We start from the raw sequence: 26,114 nt of genomic DNA on the forward strand, positions 1-26,114 counted from the left end.
TTTTCGTTAATTTGCTATATTGCGGAGCTTTCTATTCAGTTTTGGTTTCTGTAACACCAAAACATTCATGAAAGTTAATTTTTATATATCTTTATATAATTTTTATATATATTTATATATATCTAATATAAACAAATCATAGATTTGTTTGTCATATGGATGGAGAGTCCAGCAACGGCCGAGTGCAGTAGCGTACCGTAGTAGGGGCGGCAGGGGCGGCCTGCCCCGGGCGGCACTTTTTAGGGGGCGGCAAAATTTCACAATAAATAATAATATCTTGTAAAAATTTGAACCATTCTAATCTATATTTGCGTCGCGGCTATGATAGTAATTTCATCTGAGGATATCCTGCGCAACCTGTTGTTGTGTTGTTGTTGTTTTTTTTCCTCGTATGATTCATTCGCATTCATATACACCACTAATATCCAATAGAGCTATTTTAAACAGGTTGCTGCACTAGCACAGAATTTTTCGTTGCTTGTTCTGTGACAAAACTGAATTTTAGTCTTTTAAATTGAAATACCTAAATAAGAGTGACGAAATTTCCTCCGCCCCGGGCAGCTGACACCCACACTACACCACTGTGTGACTTCATTTTAAAATTAAATAATTTTAAATACTAGTAACTTAAGGAAACTGCAACTGCTTTAGAACACTGATTGGTCCATTTTAATTAACCCACTGAAATATAACTTGAAAAAATGTACATCCTACAAAAAATCATTGAACCAAAAATGTAGGTTTCTTGAAGTCTAACAAGATGAGGTTATTGGTTTTGTCATAGATGGCACAACAATCAGTGAAAGTGTGATCAACTTCATTTTCTTAAATGGGAACCCTCTTGTTTTTTTATCATGTATTATGATTCTATGTAAGTCAAAAACTTTTATCAAATACGTCTTTTGAAAAAAAAAATGTTTTAATCAGAAGTTCAACATTTGGAGTCTTATGCAGTCCCCACACAATATACGCATGAATCTGTGGATATCTGAAGTTCATGGAAAAAGAAGAAAAAATGCTAAAAAAAATCATTAGGAAACTCTTTGTGGAATCGTTCATTTTCCCAAATAATGAACTGATACAAAAACTAATGCCATATGTTAACCCTTTACAAATACTGTTGCAAATTTAAAACATCAAACCTTGTGGTAAAGAGATGATCATTATCATGGTTCCACCAAATTGAACTTCTGAATTGAACAATTGAAGTTTGAGTTTAAAGATTGTATCTGAAGACGAGTCTGCTTAAAATGTTTTATACCTTAAATAAACCAACCTCTTTAATGGAATTGCATTTATTTCTTTGTATGTAACGTGGGGTTGGAAATAACTGATGAAACACTTTATTAAGTATAGAATAGCTTAAAATGTAATATATAAAATTTTCTAATTATTTCCTTTTCTGTTACAGGAAATCACATTATTCACTTCCTAAGTCACTCAATTACCAAGCAAAAAAGCACTCTTTCAAATTAGCAAGAAATGCAGCACAAACACTTTTGTCTTCAGCAAGTAATTATCAATTTTTCTTGCATATAATTTTAAATTTAACATTAACTTTGCTTAGAATACTTTAAACAAATTTTAGTGAATAAGATAAAGCTGAAATATTTGCTTAACAAATATTTGAAATTTGAATAATACATAAGCCCTAATAATTTAAAATATAGGAGAAAGTGTATTACTAATATAAACTAAACAACTGAACTGTCAAAGATGAATCTTTGAGAATTTACTTTGGCAAAAGTTTAATTTTGCCAAAATTCTAAATTAGTATTATTGTTGTTTTGGATGTTTTCCAGGAAATGTGTAGAAAATGCTATGCATTCAGTTGTTTCTGTAAGTACAAATTTTCTAAATTCATTGGCACCTGTTGGGTTAGGTTAGCTCAGCTGATAGAATATTAATTAAGCTAGTAACTTAAAATTCTACTGCATAAACTTCCTTTTTCTAGTATTTAAGATGAGTTGTTCATAAATACTTAATGTTAATATCAAATAAAGTTGATGCAGTGATTTATGTAACTAATAAATAGATTATAAAATCAGTTTTAATAAATAGAATAATTAACTGTCTTATCTTTTAAACTCAAATTTTTTAAAATAAAAGTATTTAGAATAGAATTTTCTGTGAGAACTATCTGAACAATCTTTTTCAATGAGAAATGTGATAAGCAAATGGGTGAAAATACTATTTTCAGCAGGATTATTTATGTAATGTGATAATGGCCACCATGTCTTTTGAGGTTAAAGATTGAAGAATAAAATTTGGCAGGCATGTGAAGAGTTTTAGCATGAATTCTAAACTTTCTTTGTACATTTTGCTGAATTGTCAATATATAAATAAGAACATTATTTTTAGTCATTACAGAATTTTATCAAAGTTAAGATTTCAGTTTAATCAAAATATTTTAATTTATAAATAGTAATACCAAAAGTTCTTGTGTCATGATGTGCAATTGTTCATAATAGTTTATGGTAAATACAAGACTACTATATTAAAATACAATAAGTAATAAAGTTTAATAACTGAAATTAAGTTATAATTTTACTATTATTAATACTATAAGTACATTATAAAATATTGAATTAATTTCAAATCATATTCTATCATAATATTTTTATGAAGAATTTCGAAAAAATTTCTGTGGGCGTAAACATGGAACGTGTAAAAAACTGGTGGCATCTAAGAAGAGAAGAGGGAAAATTGGAAGAAGAAAACAACATGATTTTGATTTATTGTGTAAGAATATTTTTGTTTTTTCCATTTTGGCTTTTATTATCATCATACGAAGATATGATTAAATTAACCAATTTTTGTTATTATCAGTATGCAATGCATGACAGAATGAATGTGAGGGTTATCTGAATAATAAAATGTACTAAAAACATAGAGGACAATGTATTAAGAAATTTGTTTTTAATATCAATATTATTATTAATAATAATTTTTAAAAATTAAGAAAAGATAGTAAGAAGAGAACTTTCTGTTAACTGAAAAGCATTAGGAATATGTACATTATCTTAACTTAATGCTTGATATAACCAAATGATTAGTATGTGATCATGTGTACTACAATATATAAGAAGCTGTAACAAATATGATTTACACTTTTATGAAGTTTTCAGACAATTGCAATTTTAATTTTGATGGACTGTGTGTATAATTTTCATTTTCTTTTTTGTTGTATTAATTATCCATATTTATCAATGAAATTCTTTCATCTGTGTGTGTTTCATCTGTCAATCTTGAAAAAACCTACACACTATCACGTGTAGGTTTTTTCAAGATTGCATGCATAAGGTGGCAATTTTTCATGTGTAATTATGCTTCAAGTAATTGCTGTTCCTCAAATTTGACAATTTTGGAATAACCTGCATATATTGTCTCTGCATGTTCCAAGTCTCAATATCACACATTGTTTTGTTTATAGAGCAATATCCTTTCAATGGCTCCTATAGGAGCCCTGCAAACTCTGCAATAGCATGAGCTAATATGAAATGAATTCAATTGGAAATAAATGAAAAGAGGGTTGTGGTGTTTCTCAGAATGACAGAAAGATGATTTTTCTATTTTTTAAGCATAAAATAAAAGCCATGAAAACATTTAAATTGTTGAAGGTCATAGCTGTCTTAGAGACAAGTATTCATGGTTGTGAGTTGCAGACTGCCATGTCATTATGCCATGAATAGCTGAGAAACATCCATGAGATCATGATTCTCTTGTGGCAACTGTGTATGACCTTACTTTTTAGTGGCATCAGGTCACCAAAAATATGTGGAGAATAAAATTGCTGCATTATGCCTGCAATTGTGTGACAATGAAGAAAAATTGCATGTGTAAAGTGGTAATTTTCCACAGCTGTTTTTGAGGGTCTGATAAACGGAAAATTTTTAGTTAGGCCAATATCATGGAAGCACAGGTAAGTAAGCCAATTTTGTGAAAAATGCCCATGAAAAACTAACAGGTGTGTAAAATTGCGTCTATTGCTTATGATTGTAGGTTAGTGAACTTTAATAATGCTGGTAAGTGGTTCTATTTCTTTTGTTGCAAAAGTATGTTTGTTAATCTTCACTTCTAAATTATACTTCAGTTTTATCAAAGTTTCAGTTTTGTTTGAAAACTTTGTACATTCTTAATATTTAAGTACATATATGGGGTGATAAAAAAATAACTATAAACTCTAGTGCATTGGTTTTTAAACATATGATTTAAAAACCGATGCACTGTTGATTATAATTTCAAGGTAGGTAGATAATATTGATCTCATATTGGCAAAATGAATGGTTGGAATGATGCACAAGTGCAAGACAGTTAATATACCATTTCCAAATGATGACAAGGCTAGAAAAATGACCTTGTGAAGAAATCTAAGCAGTTTTTTGCAAAATAAAAAGTTTCACCTACTAAAGCTTGAAAGTGTTTTTAGGAGAAAACATTTTGGACACCAGAGTATTGTTTTCCTCTGTGACAATATCACAGACTGCATATGACGTACAGAAGTATGAATTTGTTGTAAACATTTCAATGGGACATTCTTTATCTTCTTCCCCTTCACCTTGGATCTGGCCTCTTCTGACTTACATTTTCCCATATTTGAAGTAGCATACATGCAATTGCCGTTTTATTACTAATGAAATTAAAGCTGCCGTTGCTGGATGGCTACAGCAATGAGGTTGGAAGATTTTTTATTACAGGATGAGCAAGCTCTTTACATGTTTTGATAAATGATTTTGTTGAGAGACAGCATTTTACATACAGATAATTTTTTTTTTTTCGTTTTTGCAATAAAGTATTTTTGTTGTTGGCTTCATGATTTAAAAAAATTAATTTTAGAATGTGTAACCAAATTTGCAAAAATGTTTATATCAAATGAATATTTCTTACTTGATGACTATGCTTATAAATTAAAAATTGAGCTTAGTCCTAATCAACAAAGAAATAGTTTCATATAAATATAAACATAATAGAAATATTTTATTTACTTTATTTAAATACATTTTTTATCATCTTTATAGGTATGGGTCTATGTAATATAATTCTGGAATCTACTTGGTCTGTATTTTTTTTTTTATTGAAATGTATAGGAGGGAGTTAGATGAACTCCAAAAATGGAAGGAAATTTAAAGTTTTAATTTATTAATGCTTTAAAATTTTATTTGTAATTATGTGCATATTTTAATCTACTGGAAATTCTGTGGTGCTTTTCCTTTTAACGTTTATCAAAAATATTTGCAGAGTATTTGTCTTTCAAGAACTTTTTAAAAATTTGACAGTTTTTGTGTATTTGTGTTAACATATGAGAATTTAAGAAGAATTTTAAAAATTTGATAAAAGAACGTTGGAGATTTTTTTCCTTCTAACAAGTTATATAACGTTTTGTTTTTTGTTTTTGTTTTGTTTAGTCGTTAGTGTATCTAAAAAGGTCCACACACGACCTTCTCAACTAAATTGTGATCCAAGAAAGCAGCGGGAAACTACTTGGATTATTCTTCCCTTGTAAACTTCATTGATGGCAAGCAAAATAAACCACGGCCCCGAGTTCCGGTGTCCCTTAAATGGAACAGGGGTGCTAAGAATCTCCGAGCTTGCATCGAAGAATTCTCTAAAAATAGCTACATGGAACGTCAGAAGCCTACTACAACCAGGAAAACTAGCAAACGTTTTACAAGAAATGGAACGCATCAACATAAACATACTCGGTCTAAGCGAAACTAAATGGCCTGGAACAAAGAAGTTTATATCAAACGACCACCACGTCTTCTGTTCTGGAGGAGAAGAGAACACCAAGCAGACGTACGGCGTCGCTTTCGTTGTCCACAAACAACTGGCCAACAAAATCACCAGTTTCATCCCAATATCAGAACGAATCGCACTAATACAGTTAGCAGGTAATAAGATCAACCTGAACGTGCTCCAGGTCTACGCACCTACAGCGAACAAAGACGATCAAGAAATAGAATCGTTCTACGACCAGCTAAGCAACACCTTAAAGCCGTTGAAGAAGCAAGACATTACGGTCATCCTCGGTGACTTTAATGCCAAAGTCGGTCAAGGAAAACTACAAAACATAGTCGGAGAACATGGCTTGGGGACACGGAATGAACGAGGTGACAGGCTTGTACAGTTCTGTCAAGAAGAAAAATTTAGCGTCGTAAATACTTGGTTTAAATTACCTCCTCGACGACTGTACACCTGGACCTCGCCACAAGACGCTGACAACAATATCGTCAGGAACCAAATTGATTACATCTTAATTAACATCAGATATAAGTCAAGTGCCCTCAGGGCAAAAACGTACCCTGGAGCTGACATATCATCAGACCATAACCCAGTGACAGTAACACTACGCCTCAAACTGCGATCAGCAAAACACACAAGAGCAACAAAAAGATTTGATCTGGAGAAGCTGAAGAATAATGCCTTCAGGCAACAATTACAGTTGCATCTCAACAATTCAATCAGATCGATCGAAGCAGCAACAACAGACGTACAAGCGTTCGGGCGTTCACTGAAACAGTGCATCAACGAAACAGCAGAAACCCTGCTGGGACATCAGGCACCGAAAAAGAAACAACGGTGGATGACCCAGCACATTCTAGATCTAATGGACAATCGGAGAACACTCAAAAGTGATAACAACCGGGAAAAATACAAAGAAATACAACAAAAGATCAAACAAGAAATACGAAAGGCGAAGGAAAAATGGATGGAAGAGCAGTGTGCAGAAATTGAAAATCTAATCAAGAAAAATGATAACTTTAACCTGCACAAGAAGCTCAAAGAAGCTGGAAGCATCTACAAACTGACTCCTATCCCAAGCTTATATACGGACAACAATCAACTTATATTAAGCAAACAAGCCAAACTTGACACCTGGAAGAACTACATATACAATCTGTTTCGCGCCAATAGAAAACCAGCAGAATTGCAACAAGTGCAGGAAGACAATCTCCACATACTAACATCTGAAGTGGAACATGCCATTAGTAAAGCAAAGCCAGGCAAGGCCTGTGGACCTGACCAGATTCACGTGGAACTGCTGAAGCAGCTGGACTACAACAACATCCAACAACTAACAAAATGGTTCAATCAAATCTACAACAACAATGTTATTCCATCTGACTGGCTCCAATCAATCTTTGTGGCCCTACCAAAAAAGGCTACCAGCCGAAAATGCGAAGACTTCAGGCTGATCAGTTTAATGAGCCAGGTGCTAAAAGTCTTCCTCAAGGTGATTCAGCAAAGAATAAGATGTAAATGCGAACGTGCACTAGGAAACACACAGTTTGGCTTCTGCAGGGGGCTGGGCACCAGAGAGGCAATTTTCTGCTTACAAATACTGCTACAGAGGTGCTATGAACATCAAAAAGAAGTGTACATATGTTTTATTGACTATGAGAAAGCCTTTGACTCAGTGGACCACGGCCGCCTAATTAATCAACTGAGAAAACTTGGGCTTGAAACTAACGATATCAACTTTATCACCACTCTCTACTGGAATCAAACAGCCCGGCTCCGCTATGACAACGACCTGACAGACCCAATCCCAATACAAAAAGGCGTCCGGCAGGGCTGCCCATTATCTCCCATTCTTTTCAATATCTATTCGGAAATGATTTTTGACCAAACACTGGCCGACAGGGAGATCGGCATAAAAGTTAATGGACACTACATCAATAACCTAAGATATGCCGACGACACAGCATTAATAGCGGATTCCGAACAAGATTTACAGACTATCTTGAATGAAGTGAACACAAAAAGTCAAGCATGGGGTTTACGAATCAACAAAAAGAAAACAAAGGTGATGAAGGTCAGCAGGACTCCTAGCGAAATCACGATCAAATTAAATAACGAAAAGTTGGAGCAGGTACACTGCTTCAAGTATCTTGGAGTACTAATTGATGACTAGCTGAATCACGAGGCCGAAATCAAGAGCAGAATCGAACAAGCCAGGCAGGCATTTACCAAATGGGAAACACTCCTTACTGACAGAAGCTTGAATATCATGCTCAAATTATGCACATTGAAATGCTACATCTGGCCAATTCTACTGTATGGTGTAGAAACTTGAACTCTAACAGCAGCCACTACAAAAAAGCTCCAGGCCTTCGAAAATTCCGTGGACAGACAAGATAACCAATGCACAGGTCTTGCAGTACATGCACACGGACCGGGACCTGATCAAAACCATCATCAGCAGGAAATGCAAATACCTAGGCCACATTGCTAGGAACTACCAAAAATACCATCTACTGCCACTCATCCTGGAGGGCAGGATTGAAGGCAAGAAATGTCCAGGTAGACCAAAAACTGCCTGGCTAGATAACATCAACACCTGGTTTCACATGACAACAGCACAAGTTCTACACACAGTGCTAGACAGAGAACAATATCAAAATGAAGTCGCAAATGCCATTCGGCAGCATTAAAGAAGAAGAAGTGATAACATATAAGTCATTCAATGAACTGTTAACATTCTATAACAATGTGCTAATCTTAATGTAATTTTATCAAAGTTTCAAAAGGTATATTTATGTATAATTTCTACATTAACTTTAGTTTTGTTTTATATAAAATTATTTACTTTGAATCTAAAACTTTAAATATGATTATTATTATTTTTTTTCCATATTATCTGTACTGTTACATGTAACTAAATCAAATTTAAATCATCTTATTGAAAATTTTAAGCATTTGGCAAAACTAATACATTATCAGAGCTCTTATTTTCATAAGTTAAAACAATTTAACAATAGCATTATGATGATAATTTAAACATTTTTTAAATCTCAATATTAAGGATCTGGTTATAACATTAATTAATCCATATATATTAATCCAGAAATACATTGTAAGTTTAGAAAACCAAAAAATTATTTTTTTTTAAACCCTGTGTGAACAGCCACATTTCTTCTGGCTGACACTAACTAAGCAGACGAGAATGTCATCCAATATATTTTACTACCATTCTTAATGTAAATGCATTTCGGGCTTCAGCTCTTCTTCAGTACATGCTATGATAAAATAAAAGTTAATAAACAATTACATAAAACGAACATCCAAACTTTACATAGCTTTATATAATAAAAATAGTAAAATTTTCTTAAATAACATTGTTTTATAACCAATATGAACATTGCAACCAATAAGCATTGACCTTGGATTCTGTTTCAGTTTAATAAACAAATATTCTTATAACTTTTTCATTGTGTTATATAAATATATTTTATAAGTTTAATACCTTAAAATTATAGTACAGTACATCTCACAAATCTTGGCTGAGGACTCTAACAGAATGAGGCTCTGGAATTTTTAAAGAAACTATTCATTAGCAACCTAAAAGGTGCTTCAAATCCTATTAATTTCATATATCATCAACATTTTAAACAAGATCAATGCTTATCTGTTGCAACTTTCATATCAGTTACAAAAAAAGTTATTTATGAAAATTTTACTATTTTTGTTATATAAAGCTATGTAAAGTTTGGATGTTTGTTTTTGTTTATGTATATGTTTCTTAAGTTTTATTTTACCATAGCATGCACTGAAGAGGGGTTTACGTCCGAAATGCATTTACATCAAAAATGGTATTAAAGTATATTGGTTGACATTCTTGTCTCCTTAGTCCATGTTAGTCAGAAGAAATGTGGTGGTTCTCATCGGGATTTGAAAAATAAGTTTTTTAATTTTCTAAATTTATGATGTAATTCTGGATTAACAAACTTTTTTTTTAATTTTATGGTGATTTTCTTTTTTCCATTGAGAAAAGGATTTATATAATTTGCAGAAAAACATATGCCTATTATAGCAGTGAATTTGTAAATCTTTAATAAATATTGATTTGTAAATTATCTTGCTTGCTAATTACATCTATTTTTTTTCAGTACCTCAGAGAAAAAGAAAATACAGAAGACGGAGCCTATCTGTTGCATCAAGTGGAAGTTCAAAACCCAGCTCACCTATTCCTGGTTCAAGTTATACAAATGTTGAAGCTGCTGGAGGTAAATTATATTAAATTTTTTGTCATTGGAATTGCTTAGCATTTTAATGAAAGAATGGGTATTGATGATTATTACTTGAAATGCTTAAAAGTAATTGAAATCTTCAAAATGCTGTGTTTTCAATTAATTGTATTAATGCTTTCAAAGAGTCGTGTTGAATATTTTTAATTTCTTTACTAATTATTCTAGATATAAATTATTTTTAAGGAACAAAGTTTTTTTTTTTAACTGACTTGGTATGATGATAGTTGCTTTATTGTAGTTAAAATTATTATAATAAAGCTTGAAAAATCAAACATACTGATCTAAGCTCCCAGATTATATTAATGTTAATTTAATTAAATATTGAAGTTATGAACTTTGAACCAACCTTCATTAGAGATTCCAAATACACAATATCCACCAGCTATTATCATTGTACATATTTCCTGGTAATTTTTGACTATAATGGCCATTATACAATGTATTTTATTGGGGTTTTCATTTTAATTGTTATTGGGGGTAGAGATCAATTGTCATCTGACATTTCGTGTATAAAATAAAAAAATTAATAATGTAAATGCCATCGCGCACGCGTGTGTTTATTCCTTTATAACTCCTGTCATTTTTGTCTAGTTCAGATGAAATTTTGGTTATATTCATTTTATGTCCTGATTGAAAGTATAGTCTGCTTATTTTGCTGAAATATTATCTATAGAATAAACATTTTATCAATTTTTGGATTAGTGATTGGCACTTACATTGCAGTGATCTCACTTAGTTCATGCTTGACGACGGAATTTCCCTTGAGTTGCATTTTAAATATTTTGGAAAATGGCATATTTTAAACTTACTTCATTAAATTTAAACTCTAAAAAAAAAAAATAGCTGTATCATGTCACCTCTATAACAAATTTTTAAAGAAATCTTTTCATAGTGACCATGTGATGTTCTATTATCCAGTCGCGATAATGATCTAATGATCCTGTTAACTTCAATCTCTATTTTCTTATAAAACTATTCCATCATGCTTGATGGGGAAATTTCTAGTTTCTAAATATTATACATATTTTCATTTACTGAAAAATTTCTGTTATTACCATAATTTTGGGTTTCTAACTCTCGGGTTACCAGTGTTTTGAAAGATAATTTGAGAGAGGGTGCAGTTTATGTGTCAATTTTAAATTCAGTCACAAGTTAAAGGTGATTTACACTACATGACAGACTGGTGGCAAGCAGCCAACCCACTGGACTGACAATTATCTGTTCATGGGTGTGTGTGAGAAATGACACCAAATATTTAACTATGATATACTTCCCACTATTTTTACAACCCTAACGTGACCCACTATGGATTATGATTTAATTTTTAAATTAATCAATATCTTAATTGCAAGTACAGCTGTCCCTTGATAGTCCGACATTTTGTAATCCGACATGCTCAGTAGTCCGATGCACTTTCCATCAAGGTACCCATTCCCGTTACGTGTCTGCTTGCACAGAAGCATGTCACGATGTGAATCTCCCCACCCAATTCTTACACAATGACACACATTTTGTGTGTTTTCCGTGAGCAGTTCTGTTCAAACAGTTGGAGTAAAGAATATTGTAGGCTACTGCTAGCAAAACAATGCCAAATATGTAATCACTTTCTGTAATCCGACACCCCTTTGGTCCCATACCTGTCAGATTATCAAGGGACTGCTGTATTTATCTTCAGTCTAATCCAAAAGGAATTAAAATGGTAAAAAGTGAAACTCATGATGTTCTGTTTAAAAAGTTACAATATTTTAAACAAAATAATTTTAATATTGAGAATCTGTAATTGTGTTTCTGAGTAGCCTCTTTCCTGTCAAGGCTAAGGCCTGTGCCATATGTAAGTGTCTTCAAATGCATGTTAATGAAGACAATACACAAGTGTCTGTGCCACTGTACTCATCTATTGTCTCTGCTAATGAATGTTTGGATTGAAAGTTATTTAATGTTTTAAATTTTATGCAAATGTTTGTTTAACTAGTGTGACACTCATTGCTACATTACCTTTTTGTTTTATTTTTTTAAACTTTAACATCTTTATTTTCAGTTTCATTAATTATTATTTTGAATTAAATTTAATTAAAAAAATTACTGTAATTATGAATTAATGTTAGGCGGTTAGACTGCTGTCTTATACTATCTTTAGAAAAAATTATTTTATATTAATTATTAATAGTTAGCCAAACTATAGTCCAGATAATCTGGAAATTAATATGATTATTATAGAATATTTGGGCTTGGTATATCTACAGTGATATGTTAATTAACAGAAAAAGCAATGTTCTGATGCTTGAGATGGCAACTTGTAAACTGCATTTCAGTAATTATCCTGCTTTCAATGGCTACTCCAAAATACACGGTATATGGTAGGTTGGGTTATATAACAGTTTACACTCTTCTCTAACTGCACTTAGTAAAAACAACTAAGCCGTTTTATTATCTATTTGAAGGTGTTCGAATAGATAATAAAATGGCTGCATATTAAAAGGTTTTGTTCGAGGTTTATAACAGTTTACATTTTTGCTAATTTTTGCAGGTTATATGCCAAAATTATAGTATTGTTCAGCTTTAATTATGTATTGTAAGTTAACAATAATAATGGTTATAGAACAATTATAAAATTTTAAATTAGGTAAATCCAGTAAATTTTCTATATGATTTACTTTTATGATTCAATTATAATTAGTTGTTTTGGTTAGATTTGCCATTACAAGTATGAGAATCCGAACTTTAACAAAAATCGGTTGTTGATGTTGTCATACTTGTTCAATAGTTGTTGTCATCTACTACCTGAGAGAATCTGCACTTACATTTTCTCGACAACAAAAACGATGCATTCCCATAACCTGCTGACCTTTTTGTTGGGCAATATCATGCATATAGCTTAATTAACAGCCAAAGAAAGAGTCGCCATTTTAGTTTCACCGAGTCAAGAAGTTGCCGCCCATTCCTCCACGACTCAAGTCACTGCCCGTTCTATTAATGGTTAGTTGTCACCAATTCCTTAACCCATCACGTTCACACTAGGTCTCCTACTTGGATTAACTTGTCACCAAATGAACTTATTAACTGCCTCTTATTTGGATTAAAGTTGCCTACAAAATGGAATACTTACTTGTCTCCTAACAGGACTACTTCGTCACCGAACTCGAAGTAACGTCACCGAACCATATTTATATTTTAGAATTTTGTTTCTGAACCTGAAGATGATTAATATGGGCAAAATACATATTGGTTTAAAATTTTCACTTTTACAATTGATCATTAAATTTTTTTATGTGGTTTCATAATAATAATAAAATTTGTTTTCTGATATCTATGATTTGTACTTAAAGGTATTTATTCTAATGGAAGACCATCAATATTACAAGACATGTTACGAAGACGACGAGGCGAAAGTGCATTTGACATAGACAATATTGTTATTCCATACAGTATTGCATCTTCAACTAGAGTAGAAAAGCTACAGTATAAAGAAATAATTACTCCAAAGTAAGTAATTATTATTTTTCCTATAAATGATACTTTGAAAAATATGCATTTCATTTAATAAAGGAAACATTCGTTTCTTTTTAAATTTCAGTTGGGACTTAAGTAAGGGGTACAATCAATATATAATAGAATCTCATTTTAACAGATCATTCAGGCCCCCAAAAATAATTTGTTGTTCTCTGAATCCATTATACCACGAACAATAGATTTTCCACACACCCAGGAAAATATCCATTATTCAAAAACTTTATTTACTTTTTAACCTACAACATTTAAGAAATGCCTGTACTTGAAATTATTCAGTTTTTTTTTTATCTTCTTCCTTTATTCTATAGAAATGTGTGTGTTACCAGATCATACGGTGTGATTCCAATGGTCGATAGCCCCAAGTTGTCACACATTTTTTCTGCAGATATGTGCAGGTCTGGAATTACTTCTGCTACTAATGAATGGGTTACAGGAGGGCAGTGACACAGCTGCAATGCTAGCAATGTGAACCATGACAATTATGCATGTATTTTATTCCATGTGCAATATATATATTTTTTAATTTGGTAGTCTAGCACAGAAACACCCATGTATTAATTAAATGCTGAAAAAAATCTGATGGATACAGTATATGGGGCTAGAAAAAATTTATTATTTTACATTAAGGATTCACTGAAAGGAGATAAAATTACATTGATTTGGCAGGACATGAGGGAAAAATCTATTATTCCAAGACCACCAAGACTGTTTTAACATATCACAAAACAATAGATTTATTGTTCTGCAATATGTTAAAACAAGATTCTACTGTATTTACTTACATGTTGAATATTTAAGAACGTTGTTTTCCACTTGGGTGTTTCATAATAGTTTATTTTACATTATCATTTTTTTTCCCCTACTACAATGATGATTTCTCAGAACATATGTACTATCAATCCACATATTGTAGTCTGTCTAGGGAAAGAATCAATTTGGGTATTAACTATTAAGCATCGGTGATTGATTGCTTAGTTGTGGCAAGTTACTTCATGTTCTGGCATTGAGATATGAGGAAGTTTGCTATAATGATAGTTAAATGCATGATTCTGTACAGTTAATGAATGCTATAAAAAATTAACACAATTAATAAAAAAAAAGTTGTTCTGCCATCTAGTGAGAGAGAGTAAAATTAACATATTGCCTCACATACTAAGCGAAAGGTGCTGACATTATCAGGGAATGTGCAGATTCGTTTAACTGAAGCAATATCATGCTCTCAAGTCAATTCTTTCCATAGACTGTAGATATTGTATTTTTTATGAATTTGGTATTTTAAGTTTTATATATGTATTTTTTTTTATTATTATTATTAGTTGGATTTATAAATTTGGAATGTAGTCAATATTTTCATTGTTTTAATGAAAACACAGTGATTTAATGGTGGTGATTTAGAAATCATAATATAAACTGAACAGCGTATTTCACTTTGATTCATTTCAAATAGAATATGTTTCAAATAAATTATGACAAAGAACTCAAAATAGTTTAGTGAAAATGTGTGTAGTTTTTTCTTTAACTAATTAAAATGGTAATATACAAAAAGTTTATATTTTATTAACTTTTTTAAAAACTGTTGCATGCTGTCAAATAAATTCAAATTTTTGAAACAAATCTCTGTATTGAAATTAACAGTTTTAAGGTTTAATCTTTAAAAATACATTTTAAATATGCTATTTAATTAAATTTCATGTATTTTCAAAATTTATGAAAAATTAAGTATAACTTTTAATAAAATTCTGCTAGTTTCTGATAGAGAATATTATAGCAAATATCATTTTAGTGGTAAAAATTGCAGCATTAAATAGAAACGTTGAAAATTATTTAGTGAACAAAAATTTACATTGATTTCTTATGCTTCTGATATTTGATGATTATTTTGTGTCATCCAGTTAGTGATGCTGATGATGGCTTTGTAATAAGGCATTAGTATAGTGTTGTGGAGAATCTGAGTAGATTAATTTGATGTTGAATCATATCAATTTATCACAGATAATTTAGATTGACACTTTTTTTTTTTTTTACATGTTTTGAACAATCCATTGAACTCAGTCAAATTAAATAGCATCTTTTAGCATTAAAACAAATACAAATCAATGTAATGAATAAACTTAAGAATAAAATAGTTGGTTTGAGAAGTTTTCTTTTGATTTTAACTGTGATTTTTGAAAAGTTAAAGGTCCATTCATTTTTCTAATCTTGAAAGGTTTTCCAGCCTTGGAAAAAGATATAAAAAACATCACTGTAAATAATTTTTGGTTGATTTGAGTTTAAACTTGAGAGTCTGAATTTTGTATACTTTTATTAATCTATTTACAATATTCAATCATTTGTTATCAATGGTGTTTAAATTTTCTACAGTACTAAGAACAAAAGATGCCTGTCAAATATTGATTTCACATATTTCCAATTACTTTATTCAAAAATTATTTGTATAATTAAAAATATTTACTTTGAATAATAATTTCACTGCGTATATGAAACATTAAACTAGCATATTATTAATTAAGGTGGCGTTTGATTGATGAAACAGTTGCAGATATGGAAGAAAATGGAGGAAAGATAAAATCTGAAGAGGTAATTTTTTTCACTAAGCTTTCATCTAAAATCTGATTATTTAATATTGCAGTCCTTGACTTTTGGACAACTTTGATACCACTAAATTGATTCTCAAATAGTGAATTTGGACTACAGTTTCTGCTAACAAAAAATTTAAGTTATTGTGCAAGAAGGTGGTTTCATTATCATGAAAATCATTTTTGAAAATTAATTTTTGTATCCTTTCTATTTAATTTACTGTTTTAACATTATTTAAAATATTTGTTTTGACAGATTGCTGTAAAAAACCAAGTTTTTCTCTTTTAATAGATTTTATTATTTTCCATTTTAGCTCTCTGTGAACAAACTTTTATATCAAGTAACTACATTATTATATGTCCAAAAGTTGGGGACTTCCTGAATATAAAATATATCAACTTTTTTTTTAATTTATTGTAAATTAATAAGGAGAAATACTCAGGATATTTGAACGTATCTAATAATAGATTTTTTTTTCCAGGCTATAGCTTAGGCCAAATTACTTAGTTTAGTTAAAGTTTAGCTTAGGATAGGCAGTTAGGCTACCATCTTGTATTAATATTAATACAATATATTTGCCCAGTTTTTTAATAATCAAAGTTTTTATGTATGTATATACAGGGTATCCCATAAATTTGTAAATAGTTTAAAAATTCATAAAAGTTGAAAGAATTGGTGTATTTGAATGCAGTTTGCGTAAAAGTTATTCTCATGAAGGGGGATTTTTTTTGGATAGAGAAAAAGGAAATAGTTCAAATTTTTGTTGATAGAGGGCACTGAATGCAAGAAAATCACTGGAATTCCGTTGGAAAATTACATTTATTTGCATGCAGGCAAATGTTTACACTTACACGCATATCACAGTATCATCATGTGTCTGCCATCACCACAAATGAGAATTTGCAAGCGAGTGACAACATCGCTAACTATAGCATGTAGCAAATCCGGATGGATGCAGGATATTTCGTGGCAAATGGCGTCCTTTAACTGCACTGAAGAATATGGTCTATTGCAGTACATTCGGGACTTAGTCTCCATTTGCAAAGCCACATTGGAGGTATAGACCTCTGATAAATGTGATGCACCACTGCGTGGGTGATTACACAAACTTTCCATGTGTTTGAAACGTTGTATTAGGAAACTAATCCGGCAGGAGTAATTGGACCTGAACCTTTCTTCATTCTCTTCTGTGTCCTAAAACTTTGTAAAGTTTCAGCTGGCAATTCGTGGCTGAGATAAAAGAACTTCACCAATAGTGCTTTATCCACCAATGTCAATGTCATAATGAAAACTGTATGTCAGCGCTAATAACAGGAAAATTCAGAAATGAGCTGTTAATCGTACACTCTGCATTTTATGAAACTCAGATTTGCACAATTCCAGTGATTTTTCTTGTGTTTAGCACCCTCTATTGACAAAAAAAAAATTATTCTCATGAAAAGGGATTTTTTTTGGATAGAGAAAAAGGAAATAGTTCACTATTTCCTTTTTCTCTATCCAAAAAAAATCCCTTTTCATGAGAATAACTTTTATGCAACTGCATTCAAATATACCAATTCTTTTGATTTTTATGAATTTTTAAACTATTTACGAATTTATGGGACACCCTATATATATACTTGTATTTATGATATAATTGTGATGAGGTACCTTAAGTTGGAAAAATATATTTTGCTTTATGGCAAAAAGTGTGATCCAAATGCAGTTGAAATTGTTGGTTTTTAGGTTTCAGTGCCAAATATTTCTAGTAATGTTTGGCAATACTTGGCTATAAATTTTTTTATATATTTCTCTTCTTAGTCCATAGGATAAGATGCACTCAAAAAAATTCATTAAATTAGCAAGTTTGATTTAATTAAAAATTTGTAAAATGTTGAAATGTTTTTTAGCTATTAATACTATTCAGTCAATACTATTTTAACCTGATGGTGTAAACACATGTGAATACTTAAATCCTCATTGTTAATAAATGTTGCCTCTAATCCATCAGTTGCATATTTATGTAAACCAGATGGAGTAAGTGACTTTGGAATCTAACAGAATGAAGGAACTGATGAACTTTGTCTTTGAAAAGTTGGAGAAGATTATCAAACTGTTTAAACATGCATGCTTTTTATTTTCATCTACATATTGACTGAAGAAAATTCCAAAAATGTCAACAATTTGTTTAATTGGTTCAGTTTTATTATTAAATCCTGCCTTTGATCTGACTGCATAGAATGTTTCCAAAATAACTTTTTTCATTTCCTGAAGGATTACTTCATTTTCTTTATCAGCTAGTTTTCCTTTTTCTCTAGCACTGAATTGTGCCACATTAAGCACTCACACTATACAAATTTTCTATTAAATCAGGTAGTTCCTTCTCAGTGCAAGAGAATTTCTAATTTCCAAAATAAATCTTTCGAGAGGAGCAGTAATCTGACAGCTTTCAATAATGTATTATAGCTTCAGATTTCTGCAGTGATTTGGAAACATAATTTATTCTTTGAAAAAGTCGGTTCTGCATGAGTCAAATTGGCAGTTTTGTATTTTTCAAAACTTCAATTAACTAACAATTTTGCTTCAACTTCTGTAGTTTACTTTTCAATATATTTGTATTTATAGTTACACCTATTAATTAATGCTTGTTTAATTTCTGAACAATTTGTTCTTAGTCTTGAGATAGCATTAGCATACATGTATCTTAGAGAAGTAGCTATGATTAAGACAGATTTGTCATAGGTTTGGTGTAAAAGACAACATGTTTTGTCAGAACCTGAGTACTGGAATTTACTCAGATACTAAAAAAAAAAAACTTTTCAAATTCATTCAGGTATTCTTGGCATGTTGAAAATTTATCTTTGAGTTGAAGTTTAAGATTTATTATGGTTCCTGAAGGCAAGACCCAGTGAAATCATACCATTAGAAACTATAACTTGTTGGAAAACTCATTATAACAACAATCATTTTCAAACTGAGGAACTAGTAAACACAGCTGTAATATGAATTTTAGAATCTTGTGGTCATTAATACATTTTGTACATTTCTCTAGTAACAAAATCCACTAACAAAAGATTGTTTTTATCTGGAATGTAACAGTACACCTTGTTTCTAAAAATCAGCCATTCTTTTTTATTTTTAGTTCCATTCCTTTTAATCCTGTAGCAATGACTCAGTCCTGAAAAGTATGTCATATCACCATGTTTGTACTGTTTCTCGAGACAATTCTGAACATTCCTTGGTTTATTAACTAGTCTACCACATCCAAAGCCAATCTGTTCACAGTACAATATCTTGCCGTTAGGGTGTTCGTGCAATTTAATGTTGCCATCCTCCTAATCATTTGACTCCAATGACTCACAGCCACTAAATTAAATCTGCACACTTGCACTTTGTGCACCAGAATTGACAGCTTTGCACTGTAGATTTTCTGTTGTTGCAGTTGGGATAGAGATTGCTGTTGATGGGATTTCTATTGCATTATTTCAAGTTTCAGCGGGATAAGCTTCAATTTCTTACTGTTTTTCTCTTCCTCTTTGATTTTTTACGATTCTCACATCCAAATGAATACCGACATTCCATCATGTCTACACTGTTAAAAAAAATTAAAACAGTACCAATTAAAATTGAAAACCGTCTATTGAACAGTCATCTTTTATTCACTTTCATGTTTTGAATACTTCTGTGCTTGAAATTTATGTATTACCAGCACTTATCTTGGTGTGTAAATGTTCAAGCAAATAGTATGGTTGGAAAAGCAATAAAATGTCACTTTTAAAAGTGACTTATTTTTTAATAAGATATTTTTCATATTTTAAAAGAATGTTTTAAAAAAATTTTTGCAACCAAGAAGCTTAAAAGGAAAGATCAGGTTGTCGTGAGAGGTATTCCAGTATACAAAAGTGAATATAAAATGTGATTTTTTTTATGGCCTTGCTCTTCAATTTTAATTAATAAAAAATTATCATCTGGAATCTTATCAGCAGAATTTTAAGACAACTTCAAACAAGTACAGGGAACACTAAAGGCTTGTTACACTTTGCACTATCCAATACAACAATAGCACCATCTCCTACCTGTCTACGAATTATATCCAAGATTTTCATTATCCAAAAAAATTGCCAATTGTTAATCAATTCTGTACCAGCAGAGAGAAGGAAAAGTAATAAACTTACCCAAAATAAAAATTAAAAACATTTATGCTTTTGTGGGTGTTGGCATTCTTTTGGATATTGCAACAGTAACTGAAGCACAACAGAAACTACGTAAAATGCACCACCTCGATGATTTCCGTCCGCACGCTCGAGTGAGCTCGAAAGATATGTAATGTCCAATCACTTTCCGCGCTTATCGAATCACCAACGCGCCGGAATTTTATTAAACAAATAAAAAGTTGGCAACGAAAGTTGCGTAAATTTTACGGCTGTTGCATTATTTTTAAAAACACATTATTAAGTAAAATTGCATGTGCCGCCATCTGTTACGAGAGTTTGTTATAAAAACTTTTTATATTTTTTTAATTAATATAAAATGGCAAAAAGCGTAATTTTGAAGGTGGGGATAAGTTTTATAAAAAAACCGTATATGTTAATAACAAATAAAGTCTTCATTAAGTCTTAGAGGAGGATCTCGAATCTCGAGGGTTATCTTCCCCATCTTCTCGACCAAAATTTAATAGCATTAATGCTTTTCATATACAAGCCACTGTGCCAAATTTTGTTCCTTAATCTTTACCCCATCCCAAGATATTAAGCGAAATAGACGCAAACACATGGAATTTTTTGACATTTTTGGATTCAGGCGGTCCCAAAACGTGAATTTGCAAAACAGTCGGAGTGTCGAATTTGATACGATTCCTACAGTATTTGTACACGAGACCCTCAATAATAAAAGGATAACACGAATAAAGAACTGTAAAAATTATATTCGATTTTTATTTAGTGCCACGACTTCAAAATTAACACTCAAGCTTTAAGAAAAATTATCCGCGGAGTCGTGGCGCGTCGTTTTTGCAATAAACTGGTGTGCCTCGTCGTGGCCCCTTAAATCGGTCGCGTTACCGGCGCGTACTGATACTTGTTTTTTTCAAATTGAAAATTGACCCGTTGCATTTCAGATGGAAGACACGTCGGACGCGTCGTACGCCGAACGGCACCAAATCTGCGAGATAGAGGAAAAGAAGAAATTCGCCACGTCCTACACCAAGAACAAAGGCATGGGACGCAGTCGCTCTCGATCCCGCGGGGACCGGGCGGACAGCAGCGGGGCCAACACTCCCGACCCCCTCTCGCCCCACCAGTTGGACATTTTGGGTCAGGATTCGAATTCCGGACTTGCCATCAATGCCTCCTCTCCCATAAACGTGCTGCCTTCGACTTCGATCCCGCTGTTCTTCGAGGACAGTCAGTCGAGCGTCGGGACACCGTGCTTTCGGACGGAGAGGAAGAGAACGATGTCGCTTTCCAAGAGGGAGAGGTCGGAGGAGATGCAGTGGGAGGCGGACGAGATGTACGAAGCGGCCGCGCCCTACGAACCCTACGTCTTTCCTTTGCCGGACGACCTTTACAACAAAATGCTGGACAATTCTCCCCACCTGACCGACCACGTGGTGGCACCCTCGGAAAGTTTCGCGCGGACGCCTGTCAGCCAACCCGCTTCGCCCCTCTCGTCTACGGACAGCGAATCCCTACCCGAAGAGGACCCCAGCGATCCCGAATGGACGGTGATTTCGGAAAGGGGGTCGCACCAGTCTCTGGTGTTAAAACTAGCCAAGAGATAAGACGATTCGGTCGTTCGTTCTATTTTTTTTTCTTTTTTAACGTTTGGCGGCCGTCAACACCGCATTTAACACCAGGGCCGGCATCCATTCGATCGTTGCGTAACGACGCGTATACTTCGAGCGTAGTCTGCGTCTGAGCAATATTGTTTGACTAAACTTGTCGGAACCTATACACGCTGATATGTAGTACAGGCTGTCCTTCGGGGCATATGTTCTGTACTTATATATATATATAATTATGTACATATACTACACAATATACATAGAGAGCAGATTGTTTTTTTTTTTTTCTTTCTTTTTCGTACGGCTTGCTGCATCGAGCGAGACGAATCCGAGCCGATGCATTCGTCGAGTCCGTTTTTAGCTTTAAATTTTCGTTTGGTTTCGTCGCAATCGGATTTTGTTACGTTCGAAGGCTTTGTCGTACGTAGTATTTGGAGACATCATTCCAGTTCCGGTCGATCTAGTTTAATTTTTAAAGTTGTGTTTTTTTTTTTTTTCCTATGCAGTCGTACGAGAAGGCATATTCTGGAAAATTTCCGAAAAAACCGAAATTCCGGTCTTGAATGCCACCTTGCAGCGGATCTCGAAGCGAGAACGGCGGCGGCGACGACTTGCCTTAGCGACGAATTCTCGCATTTTCCTTGGCGTGCGCGTACGCGTGGCGTCGCGTCGCGTCCCTTCCTCTCGGTTGACTTTCGAAGTGATAAAAAGGCGATGCAAATTCATTCTGTAAATCTCATCATTTATAACTGTCATAAATATACATATAAATAAAAAAAATACTGTGTACAGAGTCTTTTTTGTAGAAGTGCTTAAATCTGTGTTTGCCTCCTTTCATTTAAAGTCGGGAACTTTTTACGGAAACGGGAGTAGGGCCGATTCGTCCGTCGTTAACAACGTAAAATGCCATTTTCTTAATTCGGAAGACAAAATAGGCAATCTCGTCCTGCCTATTCGACTACGTAATGAAATGTGCGAAGCTATAAATTTGTTGCGATTTTAATATGGAATTTGAGAGATTCTGCCCGTCGGTATTAAACACAAGCTGCATATTAACGAATCGCGGTTATTGTTAGAAAATTGCAGTGTTTTTAATTTCGAAATTAGTTAGAAATTGAATTTATGAACACCCGTGTACAGTACAGTGAAACGTCGGTTTGGCAGTCTGAGAAATGGCCAAAAGCTTATTCATCCAGTGGTCACTAATATTTGAAAAAAACACCAGTAAAGGACCAAGGAGTGGTTTTCCTTGTATAATAATAGTTGCATAGTCGGTACGTTTCGTGTGTGATTATTTTTCTTCAGCAAAATTTACGCTTATTACTATGGAATCTATCAGAACGACTAGCAAAGTATTGTGTGTGCAAATTCGTATAGTCACTATAAGTACAGTACGTATAGTATATATTTGTAGTTACGTTCTTTAATTAATTAAAATCTATTTGGCTACTTTCGGACCAACATTTGCGTCCCGTCGTGTAATGGCACTTCGGAAAGGGCATCGATTTCACGTGATAATGTATCTAGTGTCGCCAGTGAATAACGATAAGTTGTTCGACCCTACTGTTAGGTTAGAGTTAAAAATTAATTACATGACGGATCGTTTACTAAAACAAGTTTCCGGGACTACTATATTCGCTGACGAACTGTGTCCCGAAGACCCCCATAAACATTTTTTTTAGTATTACATAGTTTACCTCCAACTCCGTCTTGTGGACACTATCGGTTGCGGTATTTCGGAATGTTAACGAAGTTATAATTGGTTATCTATTTTATTTCCGAAATACCGTTCCTTTAATCGTTATTGTTTAGGTATGTGTTTTGAAGAAACGTCGCCCTTAGACGATAGCTTGTTGACAATTCGCATGCGCGCGATTCAGAGAGATGCAAATGTCAACCTGGCAAGGAAGGATCGTCATAAGGGCTGATGCCTCCAAGTCAAGGATCCGCACGTCGATAGGGATTGTCCTCCCGGACCACAACATCAGGGAGACCTGGCTGCTACATAATTTTTGCAGTGTATACGGGGCAGAAGTCCTGGGCATCAAACGGGCGCTACATCTAAGCTCAAGCCTAGATGGTCCGTCGGTCATATGCTCCAACAGTACGTCCGCCATACAGGCGATAGGCAATACAGTATTTTCCTGTATCTTCTCGTCCCCGGCACTTCTTATCGACATTGCGGACAATATTAGTCAGCATCCCGGACCACGTGGGAATAGGCATTAACGAGGCGGCAGACAGAGCCGCGAGCGCGGATACCCTTTCAGGCTGTTGGCGTAGGTCACTTACGGCCCCGCGATTTAATCCGAGAGTATAGAGAAAAACAAAAAATAGGGATCGCAGAATTGTGGTAAGCGAACTTGCGGAATAAAGGACGAGATCACCTCAGATCCTTCGCTCCCTGGCCTTACAGGCACGCTTCTCAGAACGCGGAGACCCTCTTGGCCCGCCTTAGAACAGACACTGCCCTTCTAAACGGGTTCCTCTGTTCTAGAAACCTACAAGCTTCACCAGACTGTTCGTATTGTGGCGATCAGGATACATCCAGGTTGCGGCCGACGTTTTCAACGCGAAAACGTGTACGTCGGACGTTCAGCGCCGCTTTCCTGAAGGCCTAGAAGTTTGGCAATGGTGTTTGGAATGTCGAGCATGATTCCACTGACTATCCAAACACCATTTTCAAACTTTTAATAATAATAATGCCAATAATAAAGAGGCCGCAACCTCTATTATTGGCTGACGTGCCCAAGGTATACGGAGGCCCGACAAGGACTCGGCCGTACTCTGAAGATAGAGCTCGCAATCATCCAGACTTTCACACCCATATATTGGGCAAGACCAGACCTCTCACCTAGACAGCACGTGCAGGACCTCGAACGCTACGTAGCTCGCGCACACCGATTTGTCTAATAACGGACAAGAGTATATCAGGGAGAAGGCGATCCAGCCAGAGTCTCCATATTAGAGAAGAAAGAAAGACAATTCGAGATTTCGCTCGAATTGATAAATTATCCGAATTTAGTTTCGGAGAAACTATTCGTTCATACGACTTTTGCTTTAAGAAAGATCGTAACAATGGGAAAATATAACGAATAGACTGAATTCGGAAGAGTGGAGAACGGTAATGTGTGCGTGCGTGTGTACACTATTTGCCTATAAATAAATATATACAGGTTTTGCTATATATATAATCAGGAAAACTTTCAGTACAGCGCCACAGATTGACAGTGGTCGGTAAATAAACTGTTCGGGAATAAAATGAAATGTTTTATACAAATTTAAATTTATTATGAGAATGTTAAACTGTATGATAAAATAGCAACGACTTATTTGATTCTTTCGGATTAAGTTATTGAACATTGTTCAAATACAATCGGATGGTTGAGTAATTAAGATGGCATCCCACCGCTCTGAGGGACCCGGGATCGAAAAATTTCAGGAATTTTACGGGGAGGGTGGTGTGTCCCCTCCCTCACCACTCGGCCACCCATCTTGAGCCTGGCTCATAATGGGCTTGCTTTTAGTGTCCGCAGAGCGGAGAGTTTAAAAAAGTTGTTTAGAAAGATTTTCATTACTCGGCCGAGTGGACTCCGTCTCCGCTTGATAGTGGTGACCAGACCCTAAACACCGGAGTTCGATCGGAGGTTCGCGCCTCACTCGGACGGGCTGGCAGCGGGAGTTTTTTCCGGGTTTTCCTCCTCGCCAACGACGCCTGAATAGGGGCCAGCTTCCCCTCCAAGTCCTCCCGGAAGGCATTTCTATCTGCCTTTCTCGCGGGGGTCGTCTCCTATAAGGCCAGCTTTGGTTGCTTCGTGACCTCTCTCCTGTCTTCCTCGGATTGGTCGTCTTCTATAAGACCATCTCTTCCTCGCTGTTTCTTCTGGAGTGATAAGCGAATAGCAATAACACTCCTCTATCATCAATGAAGCAAATTTTCATTACTGGTATTTTAATGGTGGATGTGCGAAAAATTCATTTTTATGAGTACAGAAAACTTATTTTATTTTAAACTTATTTTTATTTTAAAAAGTTATTTAAGAAGATAATTAAAACAAATACAGTATTTTTTAATTTTTCATTTAATTACCGTGGCGCATAATTTTTATGCGAGCATTTTCTTTAAAAAGCTTTTGTTTCTTTACGGCAACAGGTGGCGTTGGTACGCAAAAATAAATAAAAATATCAAGTTGAATCAGAGTCGATGGATGTACCTGCCAATAACTCTAATGCTA

At 33.8% G+C, this 26,114-nt stretch overlaps 1 protein-coding gene across 1 annotated transcript in view; it reads left to right on the forward strand.

Annotated features, from left to right (window-relative positions):
• Nucleotides 1-22,696, forward strand: part of LOC111626385 (KAT8 regulatory NSL complex subunit 1-like) — a 58,051-nt gene extending 35,355 nt beyond the window's left edge. Inside the window, exons 4-9 of the mRNA XM_023369741.1 lie at nucleotides 1,412-1,512; nucleotides 2,629-2,742; nucleotides 9,891-10,007; nucleotides 13,358-13,514; nucleotides 16,052-16,118; nucleotides 21,214-22,696. Coding sequence (XP_023225509.1) covers nucleotides 1,412-1,512; nucleotides 2,629-2,742; nucleotides 9,891-10,007; nucleotides 13,358-13,514; nucleotides 16,052-16,118; nucleotides 21,214-21,876 — 1,219 coding nt within the window. The 3' untranslated portion in view covers nucleotides 21,877-22,696. The remainder of the gene's footprint in view (nucleotides 1-1,411; nucleotides 1,513-2,628; nucleotides 2,743-9,890; nucleotides 10,008-13,357; nucleotides 13,515-16,051; nucleotides 16,119-21,213) is intronic.
• The last annotated feature ends 3,418 nt before the right edge of the window (nucleotides 22,697-26,114 follow it).

Source organism: Centruroides sculpturatus, unplaced genomic scaffold (assembly GCF_000671375.1).
Source record: "Centruroides sculpturatus isolate CEXI.00-Female unplaced genomic scaffold, Cexi_2.0 scaffold400, whole genome shotgun sequence".
Classification (NCBI taxonomy): Eukaryota; Metazoa; Arthropoda; class Arachnida; order Scorpiones; family Buthidae; genus Centruroides; species Centruroides sculpturatus.